This window comes from Pristis pectinata, chromosome 17 (genome assembly GCF_009764475.1).
Source record: "Pristis pectinata isolate sPriPec2 chromosome 17, sPriPec2.1.pri, whole genome shotgun sequence".
Taxonomy (NCBI): Eukaryota; Metazoa; Chordata; class Chondrichthyes; order Rhinopristiformes; family Pristidae; genus Pristis; species Pristis pectinata.
This window is the reverse complement of record NC_067421.1, coordinates 6,971,645-6,984,350: the sequence shown is the minus strand read 5'-3', so window position 1 is coordinate 6,984,350 and position 12,706 is coordinate 6,971,645. Positions and strand designations below refer to the sequence as shown.

The 12,706-nt window shown below is 50.9% G+C and overlaps 2 protein-coding genes across 4 annotated transcripts in view; both read left to right on the top strand.

The window, feature by feature from the left end:
* Window positions 1-4,105: 4,105 nt before the first annotated feature.
* LOC127579164 (maternal protein exuperantia-like) overlaps window positions 4,106-12,706 on the top strand; it is a 103,109-nt gene continuing 94,508 nt past the window's right edge. Inside the window, exon 1 of one of the 3 annotated variants that reach the window (XM_052031772.1) lies at window positions 4,106-4,120. The gene's annotated coding sequence lies outside the window, so the exon portion shown is untranslated. Of the gene's footprint in view, window positions 4,121-4,147; window positions 4,163-4,231; window positions 4,247-12,706 lie in introns of those variants that run through there. The other 2 variants (XM_052031771.1, XM_052031770.1) reach the window with 2 other exon arrangements.
* On the top strand, window positions 4,369-12,092 carry mif (macrophage migration inhibitory factor). Its single transcript, XM_052031774.1, has 3 exons — window positions 4,369-4,540; window positions 11,290-11,462; window positions 11,882-12,092. Exons 1-3 carry the CDS (start codon window positions 4,433-4,435, stop codon window positions 11,946-11,948), a joined length of 348 nt encoding a protein of 115 aa, XP_051887734.1. The 5' UTR covers window positions 4,369-4,432; the 3' UTR covers window positions 11,949-12,092.

Here is a 12,706-nt window from a genome sequence, read left to right as displayed (position 1 = left end):
CCATTCTGCTCCTGCAGGTTAGAAAGAAGAAGCTCAGATTTCTCTGATCCCAACATGGTTCATATCCCAATGAAAGATTTCATCCTAATACGGGCAAACATGACAGCAAGTTTCACTTCAAAATGCAAGTTAACATTTATTGGATTTTCCATTCACCACACTGATACCTGCCCTGGGTCCTGAGCTGGGTTTTATTGTCACCAGATCTATGGTTCAGGTTGACTTCTTCTGTTAGAAAATGGATTAAGAAAGAAAAAAGGTAAAATTGGAAAGGAGGAAGGAATTTAGGGGAATTACAATCACCATGATGTTCTTAAATAAAGGCTAATGTTGTGCCTTTACTTAAAGGCTGAAAGGAAAAGCCTGGGAACTACGGACCAGTGAGCCTAATGTCAGTGGTGGGTAAGTTATTGGAGGGGATTCTGAGAGACAGGACCCACATGAACTTGGAAAGGCAAGGACTGGTTAGGATAGTCAGCATGGCTTTGTGCATAGAAAAATGTGCCTCATGAATTTGGTTGACTTTTTTGAAGAGATGACCAAGAAGATAGATGAGGGAGGTGTGGTAGACGTTGTCTACACGGACATTAGCAAGGCCTTTGACAAGGTACCGCATGGGTAGGCTAGTCTGAAAAGATGGATCACGTGGAATCCAGGGCGAGCTAGCCAATTGGATACAAAATTGGCTTGATGGTAGGAGACAGAGGATTATGGTGTAGGGTTGTTGTTCAGACTGGAGGCCTGTGACCAGTGGTGTGCCACAGGGATCGGTGCTAGGTCTGCTGTTTTTTCATTTATATTAACGATTTGGATGAGAATGGAGGTGGCATGGTTAGTAAGTTCGCGGATGACATTAAATTTAATGGTATAGTGGACAGTGAATAACGTTGTCTAAGATTACAACAAGGCAGATGGAGTTTAATTCAGATAAATGTGAGGTGTTGCATTTTGGTAAGACAAACCGATGCAAGACTTGCACAGTAAATGGTAGGGCCCTGGGGAGTGTCATAGAGTCATACAGCATGAGAACAGGCCCTTCAGCCCAACTTGTCCATGCCAACTGTGTTGCCCAGTGAGCTGGTCCCATCTGCCCACGTTTGGCCCATAGCCCTCTAAACCTCTCCTATCCATGGACTTATCTAAATGGCTTTTAAATGTGCCCGCCTCAACCACTATTTCTGGCAGCTCGTTCCAAATACGCACCACCTTTGTGTGAAGAAGCTGCCCCTGATGTGCCGTGCTACCGTGGCGGCACAGTAGCGTAGTGGTTAGCGCAACGTTATTACAGCGCCAGCGACCGGGGTTCGATTCCCGTCGCTGTCTGTAAGGAGGTTGTACGTTCTCCCGTGTCTGCGTGGGTTTCCTCCGGGTGCTCTGGTTTCCTCCCACATTCTAAAAGATGTACGGGTAGGTCAATTTGGGTTTTAAAAAAATGGGCAGTGTGGACTCATTGGGCCGGAAGGGCCTGTTACCCCAGTGTAAATAAAATTTTTAAAAAATATTTAAAAATTTAAATTCTTGCCTCTGATCTTAAACCTACACCCTCTTGTTCTTAGCACACCCTCCCTGGGAAAAAGACTATGTGCTTTCACCCTGTCTATGCCCCTCATGATCCTATACACCTCGATTAGGTCACCCCTCAATCTCCTACATTCCAGGGAATAAAGTCCTAGTCTACACAACTTCACCTTGTAACTCAGGCCCCCAAGTCCAGGCAACATCCTGGGAAATCTTTTCTGTGCTCTTTCTAACTTTCTAACATATTTCCTATAACAGGGTGACCAAAACTGTATACAATATTCCAAGTGACGCCTCACCAATGTCAGTTGTGGAACAGAGAGACCTAACGGCGCAGCTACATAGTTCCTTGAAAGTAGCGACACAGGTAGAAGGCGTTTGGCACACTTGCCCTCATTGGTCAGAATATTGAGTACAGGAGTTGGGACATCATGTTACAGCCATACAAGACGTTGGTAAAGCCACATTTGGAATACTGCGTTCAGTTCTGGTCACCTTGCTATAGGAAGGACGTCATGAAACTGGAGAGGATGCAAAAAGATTTACGACAATATTACCACGACTGGAGGGCTTCGGCTTTAAGGAGAGGCTGGATAGGCCTGGACTTTTCTCCCTGGAGTGTAGGAAGCTGAGGGGTGACCTTATAGAGGTTTATAAAATCATGAGGGGCTCGATAAGCTGAATTGTCATGGTCTTTTTCCCAGGGTAGGGGAGTCTAAAACTAGAAGATATAGGTTTAAGGTAAAAGGGGAAAGATTTAGAAGAGGCCTGAGGGGCAACTTTTTCACATGGGGTAGTGGGTATATGGAATGAGCTGCCAGAGGAAGTGGTAGAGGCAGGTACAATTACAACATTTAAAAGGTATTTACATGGAAATGGAAAGGTTTGGTGGGATATGGACTAAACGCAGGCAAATCAGACTAACACAGTTTAGGCAACTTGGTCAGCATGGATGAGTTGGGCCAAAGGGTCTGTTGCTGTGCTCTATGAAGTTTAGAGGAGAGGAGGCTTGATTGAAACATACTAAATCCTGTGGACAGAATGTTTCTTGTGGGAGAATCTAGAACTAGGATCAGTGTTTAGAAGTGGGGCTCACCCATTTAAGACAGAGATGAGGTGCATTGTTATCTCTCATGTTTAGGAGACAAACTCTGGAAGAACTCTGGATCTGAGTTTCAACACTCAGGTGTGCCCTCCAGAAATTGCTAATTACTCGTATTCTTCAAGCGAAATCCAGGAATTGTTGGAGATGAATATTGAGCAGAAAATCTGTGTAATTCCCTTATGATTATTTTCTTCTACCAGATTTGTTTAAGACCTGGGGCAAAGAGCTTTCCCAACACACCAGTGAATTCCTAATTTCCTCTGCACCCAGGGAGATAGAAGATTGAAGCTTCCCCTTGGATCTGAATGGGAATAAGGTGAAATTCACTGTCGCCATTGCTTAGATACTTGACAGTAGTGTTGGCAGAAGACCATAGATAGCCTGGGTTAGGAAGATGAATTACTACAGTGACAATGTATACGTCCCACCTCAGAAGCAGGAGGCAGGTAATGGAACTGGTTTATTATTGGAATTGGAATTGGTTTATTATTGTCACTTGTACCGAGGCACAGCGAAAAACCTGTCTTGCACCGTTCGTACGGATAATTAATTACAGGTCGAGGTAGGACGGGGTAAGACAATGCAGAGTGAAGTGTCCCAGCTACAGAGAGAGCGGGGCAGCTGGGCAATAAAGTGCGAGGTCACAGCGAGGTCAAGAGCCCATCCCATTGTACTGGAGAACCGTTCAACAGTCTTATCCTGGGCAAATGAGATGTACATGTATGGAGCAGGGCAAATGAGCTGCAATAATGAGGAGGACGACTTCCTAGAGTCTGCAAGAGATGTTTTATGGTTCAGTTTGTTGCACCAATCACCATCAACCCGCAGCCAATCACCATCAACCCGCAGCCAATCACCATCAACCCGCAGCCAATCACCATCAACCCGCAGCCAATCACCATCAACCCGCAGCCAATCACCATCAACCCGCGGCCAATCACCATCGACCTGCAGCCAATCACCATCAACCCGCAGCCAATCACCATCAACCCGCAGCCAATCACCATCAACCCGCGGCCAATCGCTATCAACCCGCAGCCAATCACCATCAACCCGCGGCCAATCACCATCAACACGCGGCCAATCACCATCGACCTGCAGCCAATCACCATCAACCCGCGGCCAATCACCATCGACCTGCAGCCAATCACCATCGACCCGCGGCCAATCGCTATCAACCCGCAGCCAATCACCATCAACACGCGGCCAATCACCATCGACCTGCAGCCAATCACCATCAACCCGCGGCCAATCACCATCGACCTGCAGCCAATCACCATCAACCCGCTGTGCCTCCAGCCGGACCGCCCGCTGCCCCGCCCTCTGGTGGTGGGAGGAGCGCCGGACCGCCGGTTGGTGGTGTGCTCGGTCGCACGTTGCCGCGCCCTCTGGTGGTGGAAGGAGCGCCGGGCCGCCCGCTGCCGCGCCCTCTGGTGGTGGGAGGAGCGCCGGGCCGCCCGCTACCGCGCCCTCTGGTGGTGGGAGGAGCGCCGGACCGTCCGCTGCCGCGCCCTCTGGTGGTGGGAGGAGCGCCGGACCGTCCGCTACCGCGCCCTCTGGTGGTGGGAGGAGCGCCGGGCCGCCCGCTACCGCGCCCTCTGGTGGTGGGAGGAGCGCCGGACCGTCCGCTGCCGCACCCTCTGGTGGTGGGAGGAGCGCCGGACCGCCCGCTGCCGCGCCCTCTGGTGGTGGGAGGAGCGCCGGACCGCCGGTTGGTGGTGTGCTCGGTCGCACGTTGCCGCGCCCTCTGGTGCTGGGAGGAGCTGGGCCACGTGTTGCCGCAGTGATCCGAGCGGAGCCGGAGGGAAGATGCCGATTTTTGTCCTCCGTACGAACCTGAGCCGCTCCAACATCCCGGACGTGCTGGGAGAGGAGCTGACGGCTCTGCTGTCCAAGGAGCTGGGGAAACCTCAGCAGGTGAGCCGAAGCTGGGAGGTAGCGGGGCCGCAGCCTGAAGCGACCGGCGGCGGCCGCTCTCCCCGCAGGAGCCGCCGTCACATCAGCGCCGCAACGGCCGGGGGGGGGGGGGGGGGGGGGAGAGGCGGAGGGAGGGGGGAGGAGGAGGGAGGGGACGGGGAGGGGGTGAGGAGGAGGACGAAGACGATGGGGAGAGGCTGAGGGGGGAGGAGGGGGTGAGGAGGAGGAGGATGGGGAGAGGCTGAGGGGGAGGAGGGAGAGGGAGGGGAGGGGTTGAGGCGGGGAGGAAGGGAGGAGGGGGAGAGGCTGGAGGGGAGGGGAGGGGAGAGGCTGAGGGGGAGGAGGGAGGGGAGGGGTTGAGGCGGGGTGGAAGGGAGGAGGGGGAGAGGCTGGGGGGGAGGGGAGAGGCTGGGGGGGAGGGGAGAGGCTGAGGGGGAGGAGGGAGGGGAGGGGTTGAGGCGGGGTGGAAGGGAGGAGGGGGAGAGGCTGGGGGGGAGGGGAGAGGCTGAGGGGGAGGAGGGAGAGGGAGGGGAGGGGTTGAGGCGGGGAGGAAGGGAGGAGGGGGAGAGGCTGGGGGGGAGGGGAGAGGAGGGGAGGGGAGAGGCTGAGGGGGAGGAGGGAGGGGAGGGGTTGAGGCGGGGTGGAAGGGAGGAGGGGGAGAGGCTGGGGGGAGGGGAGAGGCTGAGGGGGAGGAGGGAGAGGGAGGGGGGAGGAGGGAGAGGGAGGGGAGGGGTTGAGGGGGGAGGGGAGGAGGGGGGGAGAGGGAGGAGGGGAGGGGAGAGGCTGAGGGGGAGGAGGGGTGAGGAGGAGGAGGAGGATGGGGAGAGGCTGAGGGGGGAGGAGGGAGGGGAGGGGTTGAAGAGGGGGGAGGAAGGGAGGAGGGGAGAGGCTGAGGGGGAGGAGGAGGGGAGGGGAGGTGGGTGAGGAGGAGGAGGATGGGCAGAGGCAGAAGAGGGAGGGGATGGGAACGAGGGGAAGGGGAGGTGGAGAAGTGGGGGGGGAGAGGGAGAGTGCGTGGTTGGAGGGAGTGCGGATGGGAGGAAGGAATGGATGAGAGGGAGGGTGAGGTGGAGGGAGGGATGGGAGTGGGATGGCTGGGTGCCTGAAGGGCTGTGGTCACAGAAGAAACTGAAGGGGCGTGATGAAGTTTCACCTCCACACTTCTGCCTGAATGTCAGTTGGTCCCCCAGAGTTGCTGAGAACCTCAGTCCCTCCACTGGGTTTTCGAGCTCATTAGCCATCTCCCAGATTTCTAGGAACAGCAAGCATATTTTTTGGTTTTGTCGGGCACCCAATTGGGTTGGGGGGGGGGGGGGGGTGAAAACCGCAGATGCCGGAAATCTAACACAAGCAGGAAGTGTTGGAAACGCCCAGCAGGTCAGGGCTGTGTCTCTGGGAAGAGAAACTACCAACACTTCAGGTCAGAGACCCTACATCAGAACTGAAAAGGAGACAAGAAGCTGCAGGGGAGTGGGGAATGTGTCTGATAATGTAAAATCAGGGTGACCGTGGGGATAAGTTTATCTGACAAGGTTATACAAGCAGATAGAGGGTGAGAACTTAGACAAAAGAAAGTGGGAGTGGTGAAGTGCAGAGCAGAAGATCTGCCTGGTAGATCAGGGTGGGCACGTCCTCCACTCCCAGAGAGAGGGAAAGAAACAAGCTGAGGCAATGTTACAGAAGGACAAGTGACACAGACAGAGAAATCAGGTTAGCTGAAGCTGTGGAATTCAAGATCGATTCCAAAAGGCTGCAATGTGCCCGGACAGGGCTTGCATTGGGTCTCACTGCAACAGTACAGGAGGCCACAGACCAATAGGTCTGAGTGGGATGGGGAATTAAAGTGGCAATGACTCACAATGGGAAATGCTGTTCATTGTGAGAAGTATTGATTTATTATTGTCACTTGTACTGAGGTACAGTGAAAAACTTGTCTTGCATACTGATCGTACAGGTCAATTCATTAGTTCTTCTCATGGATATAATAGTTCCACTGAGTCTGGAGATCGCCCACTGGCGAGTGCTCTGGTTGCTGCAAAAAGAGTACAGCAGGAGTGGCTGCTAACTGAGTGGCTCTGCGTGGGGTTGGTGGCTGCAACTTGCTTCCTTCTGTTGTCGAGCATCTATAGTGTCATTGGGTATGAAATTCAGACTAGGCGGCCGCTTTGCCGAGCACCTGTACTCCATCTGCCATGACCTTCTGATATTCCCGGTTGCTAGCCACTTTAATTCACCTCCGCCACTCCCACACTGACGTGTCTGTCCTTGGCTGCCTCCACTGCCAGGGGAGGCTACATGCCATCTAGAGAAACTGCATTTCATATTCCGCCTGGGCAGTCCGCAACCTGATGGCGTGAACGTTGGTTTCAATTTCGGGCAAACTGCTCCCTCTCCGTCCCTGTTCTCTCTCCTCCTGATCTACGAAGTTCCTCTCATCATCCTGTTTCTTTCCCCTTTCTTATCCATCTGCCCGCCCCACCTTCCGTACTTGGTTCCATGCTGCACCTTCCTTTCTTATCAGATTTCACCCTCTGCAGCCCTTTGTCATCTCCCAGCCTCTGTCACTATCTCCACCCTTCCCTCCTCACCTGGGCCCACCCATTGCTTGCCAGCTCCTGCCCCACCCCTTCCCCTCACCTCCTTATACCGGCTATCTCCCGTCTACCTTTCAGTCCAGATGTAGGGGCTTGACCCGAAATGTCGACTGTCCCTCCCTGCACAGATGCTGCCGGAGTTCCTCCAGCAATTTGCTTCTTGCGTAAAATTCATTTCTGCTGCCTGAGCCACAGTCGATGAATGTCCTTCAGTCGGCTGGAGCAGACGTACCCAGGTTCAATTACCCCTGTGTGTGGGGAGCCATGTGCATGGGGACAGCATTCTGCCTTTGGCACAGATGCACGCAGTGTTCACTGTGCGAGGGCAAATCTGGAGAGATGCAAGGTTTTGAAGAGACGGAAGGACTGCATTACTATCGCCTCGTTTTACACTAGGGCGTTTGCCTGCTTCACAAGACCCTGATGCAGCCTCTGAGCGCTCTGGTTTGCTTGGCTTGGAATATCACTGATCAACTGGATAATCCTTAATGGATAAATGCAGAGAAACTCTGGGCTCCTATTTGAGGAAAATCTATCCCAGCTGAACTGGGATAGAAGCTATCTGATTCATCGAATGCTGCCTGGCTTTGCCAGCGCCTTCCTCTCCTCGCACCAACCCCCACTTCAGCAGCAAACTGCCCTACACATGCATTTTGTTTGCTGTTGAGATGTTCTGTGTTTCAGTTGTGCTGCAGTCAGCGCCTGACCTACTTCAGGGAAGCATCTGATTATCCCCGGCTGCAGGCTGTGAGCGACTGCCCGCCTTCTCTGTGTCAGTCACCGTTCCCTCACCAGCCACATCTGTGGAGTGTCGTCCAATCGATGCATTCGCTGCCACTGTGCGGCCGCCCCATTGGTGCTGACCCCACCCCCACTTGCTGACACTGTGCCAATGCTGCCTCCAGCCAGTGGTGACACTGCGATGGTGCATTGCACCCTGAATGCTAACACTTCTGCACTTCACCCACCCACTCCCCAGACTGAGAACACAAACACGAGCAGGAGGAAACCATTTGGCCTTTTATGTCTTCTCCACCATTCAAAAAGATCACAGCTGATCCTATAATCTCTTTATTTCCATAATATTAAAATATCTGTCAATCATGGCCTTGTTCTCAGCAACAGCCTCTTGGGTAGCAAATTCAAAGGATTTACTATCCTTTATGTGAAGAAATCGCTGATTCTGTATTTTGAGATGACAATGTAGATACCCTACCGGGGGGAAACATCAGCTCCACATCTCCCCCGTCAAGCCCCTGAGGAGTTTTGTATATTTAAGAGAAATGAGAGGTGATCTCATTGAATTTTGTCGAGTCTGCTTGATTCCTCCTTGTAAGATAAACTGGCCATCCTGGGAATAGATCTAGTGAATCTTCATCGATTGGGGTGTTAGCTTGTGTTGGATCACAGGATTGGGAGTTTGCCTGCGATCCTTCAGAGCTCAGGAAGAGGTGTTGTTGTGAGGTTCACTACTTCTGTGTCCCAGCAAACTTCTGCTGTCTATCCAGGGATGATCTACTAGCATTGAAAATAGCAGCTTGTTCTAACTCCCACACCTCAGATACCATTCCTTACATCACAGTAAAGCTCCAATAACCCAGCACATTTGGGACTATGGTTGTACTGGATAGACAGATTTTCTGGACAATCAAATATTACTCCTATTACCCAATGCACCTTTAATCCTTTTGTTTTTGTAGCTGTTACACAGTAGTACAATAAATTTTTCACTGACTCCATTGAGCTTAAAGGTGGTGTGGCCAATTGGGCCTGGTGAGTTTAAAAGGGAGTGGGAAGTGGAGCTGCAGTGGGTTTACAGCCGGTGCAGGAAACCGAACTCCGAGCCAGGAACCGAACCATCGGGACCTCAACACAGCACAGCAACAGGCCCTTCAGCCCACCATGTCCATGCTGACCTATTTGTCCATCTACACTAATCCCACTTGCCCACATTGGGTCTGTATCCTTCTCTGCCTTGCTTATTTAAGTGTCTCTTAAATGTAGTAAATGTATCTGATTCCTTCCCCTCTGGGGGTCAGTTCCACTTACCAACCACTTACCCCTTAGATCCCCTTTAAAACTCCTATCTCTCACTTTAAACCAAAGTCCTTTGGTTTTGATACCCTGACTATGAGAAAATGGTTCTGATTCTCCCCCCCTTTATTCCTTTCATAATCTTGTACATCTCTATCAGGTCAGCCCTAAGCCTCCTTCGCTCCACGGAAAACAAGCACAGCCTTTCCAATCTCTCCCCATATCTAAAGTCCTCCAATCCAGGCAACATCCTGGTGACTCTCCTCCGCCCTCTCTCCAGTGTAACCACATCCTTCCCATGGTGTGGAGACCAGAACTGCACACAATTTTCCAAGTGTGGTCTAACTAGTGTTTTGTAAAGTTGCAACATAACATCCCAAGTTTTGTATTCTATGTCCTGACCTATGAAGGGAAGTGTGCTGTATGCCTCCTTCACCACCCTATTGACCTGTATTGCCACTATAAAAGGGGTAATGGAAAAAGTTTTAAATTATGAGTATTGGAGCTACTAAAAAGCATTAGGATAGATAAGTCCCTGGGGTCGGACAGGATATACCCCAGGTTACTATGGGAGGCAAGGGAAGAGATTGCCGGAGTGTTAATGATGATCTTTGAGTCCTCCCTGATTTCAGGAGTGGTACTGGAGAATGGCAAACGTTGTTCCATTGTTCAAGAAAGGTATAAAAGGGATCATCTCAGGAGTTATCGGCCAGTGAGTCTTATGTCAGTGGTGGGCAAACTATTGAAGAGGATTCTCAGTGACAGGATTTGTGAGCATTTGGAGAAGCATAGGCTTATTAAGGGTAGTCAACATGGCTTTGTGGAGGGCAGGTTGTGCCTCACGAGCCTAATAGTTTTTTGAGGAAGTGACAAGACAACTTGATGAAGGTAGTGCAATGGGTGTGGTGTATATAGATTTTAGCAAGGTGTTTGACAAGGTTCCCCATAGTAGGCTCATTCAGAAAGTCATGAGGTATGGGATCCATGGAAAATTGGATGTGTGGATTCGAAATTGGGTTGCCCACAGAATGCAGAGTGTGGATGCACTTTGGAAGAATGAGTTTGAAGGCAGAGCACATGGTTAGTGGCTGTGTGGAGGAACACAGAGATCTTGGGGTCCAAGTACATAGATCCCTTGAAGTTGTCGCATAAGTTGATAGGGCGGTTAGGAAGGTGTACGGTGTGCTGGCCTTCATTAGCCAGGGATTGAGTTCAAGAGCCAAGAGGCAATACTGCAGCTCTATAAGACTCTGGATAGACCATACTTGGAATATTGTGTTCACTTCTGGTCACCACATCCATGTACATGCACGATTTCTGTGAAAGGCTTGGAAAGAGGGGTCTGGATGATGAAATGGATTTGTAGACTGACGGAGCACTTTTCTGGTCAAGTGTATCTAGAATAGGGATAAAATGTTCAGTTAAGGGCTAAGGCTTTAAGGGGTGCTGTCAGATTATTGGAAATCTGGAACTTTCTCACTTGCAAAAATGCTTTTGAGGCTCTGAGATAATTTCTGAGCTGAAACATAGATTTTAGTGAAGCAAGGGTCTAAGTCCAAGGAGCCAACACGGGAAAGTCAAGATAATCGTGCATGGACATGGAACGAGAGATCAGGCTTGAGGGGCTGAATGGTCTGCAGTGTTCTTCCAAATGAACTTTCCTTCCTCCCACCCCAGAGCAGTTCCTTGCCGCTGCCCGGGCAGTGCATGTGTTAGAGGCCCCAGTGCATCTGCCCACAAGGACACTGGCATGAGTCATGCTTCTGTGAGGTTAGACAGCATGGTGCCCCACAGAAGCAGGAGACCAGGGTGGGAGTGGAAGTGAGATTGATGCAGGGTGAGGAGTGGGCAACATAATTGGGGGTTTGGGGGGGGGGGGGGGGGGGGGGGGAAGGAGTGAGAAAGGAGGAACATTGATGACCAGGCATTGGATGGACGGGGGTGATGACTAGGATTGGAAGTTGGGTGGGGAGTCCATGAAGATAGCCGGGAAGTTGGGCTGGTTGCTTGTTCTCCCCTTGTTCCTCTGGGTAGTGTTGATAGCCTCTCCCTGTGGAATGTCGTGGACCCCTGGGCTCATCCTGTGCTGGGAGCATGGAAGTAATCAATTGTGTTTTTCAGTACATCGCAGTGCACATTGTATCCGACCAGATGATGTACTTCGGCGGATCCTCTGATCCCTGCGCCCTTGCCTCTCTCTCCAGTATTGGCAAAATCAACAGCAAGCAGAACAAGCACTACTCCAAGCTGCTGTTTGAACTGGTGAACAAGCACTTGCACATTTCTGCCAACAGGTGAGGCTTGCTGGATGGGCATTTGCAGAGTGGGGGCTGGGTGGGATTGAATGTGCAGCAAGTCCTCCGGCACTGAACCGTAGTGCATCTCAGAGACCACCTGCGGCTTCCAACCCAAACTAATGTCTGGCTTTCCCTGAGCACATACCGTCCGAGAGTTCTGCTTTCAGTGTGGTTAATTGTCTCGAAAAATTGCTGGAAAGCTGTCACAGTCAAAGAGTGTAAAGATCAGCCCTGGCTTCGAGGAAGGAGCCCCAAAGGTCATGGAGGATACAAGGGGGCAGGATAGGGGTGGTGCTTTGGTTTGGAGAGTGGCAGCTCCAGACACATTATAGTTGAATGGATTTCAGATTTAATCTGCTCTAGTCCTGTCTGTGCTGTTTCTGATTTCTTTTTCTATTTCTTTTTATGGTTCACAGGATGTTCATCGTTTTCCAGGACCTGGACGCAGCTAATGTTGGCTGGAATTATGACACCTTTGCCTAGGTTGTGATCCAGTCCATTTCACCATGATATTCACAGTAATAGAGTTTTGTCTGTTGTGTAGTATTAATAGTGGCTCACAGTCCAGAGAGCAGATTCCTGATATCATGTCAGTGATTTGTTTTAACAATAAATTGACTTCAGCAATTGTCATTGTGCACATTGTCTTTTTATCTCAGACTGTTGGTGTGATATGTATGTGTTTGTTGCTGTTGGGTTTTAATACTGTATGTATGTTACATGTATATGGTGAAGTGTTTACAATGTGTGTGAAACTATTATGGTGCATATTATTGCAAGGTGTGTTAGTGTAAATATTCTGCATGCCTGCTGTGTGGGAAGTGTGGTTATTGCTCTATTCTGTACTCTGTCCATTCATTGTGCATGTTATCTAGACCTCTCTGTCCTGCTCCTTCCGAATATCTGTACCAAACCCTTGAACTGTGGGCTGTTTCCAGAGATGAGAAAGTTGGGCTAAATGTTCAGGAAGATGTCAGACTGTGATCACCCTGAGAACTAGTCTGTGTTAGGGAGGTGGCAACCTACCTACAGAGAAGTGGTGTTGGGGCAAGACCTCTGTGGGCAGCTGACGGTAACCTGTTGCCTCAATCTCGTGTATGATGTTTCAATGCACAGAGATGTGCATTGCATCAGAGAGTGAATTCATCTGTCCCGGGCTAGTGGACTCTGACCATGTTGTCTGCAGTTGTGCAATCAACTTTCATCATTAACTTATCTCTCTCAAACAATTCGATGAAGAG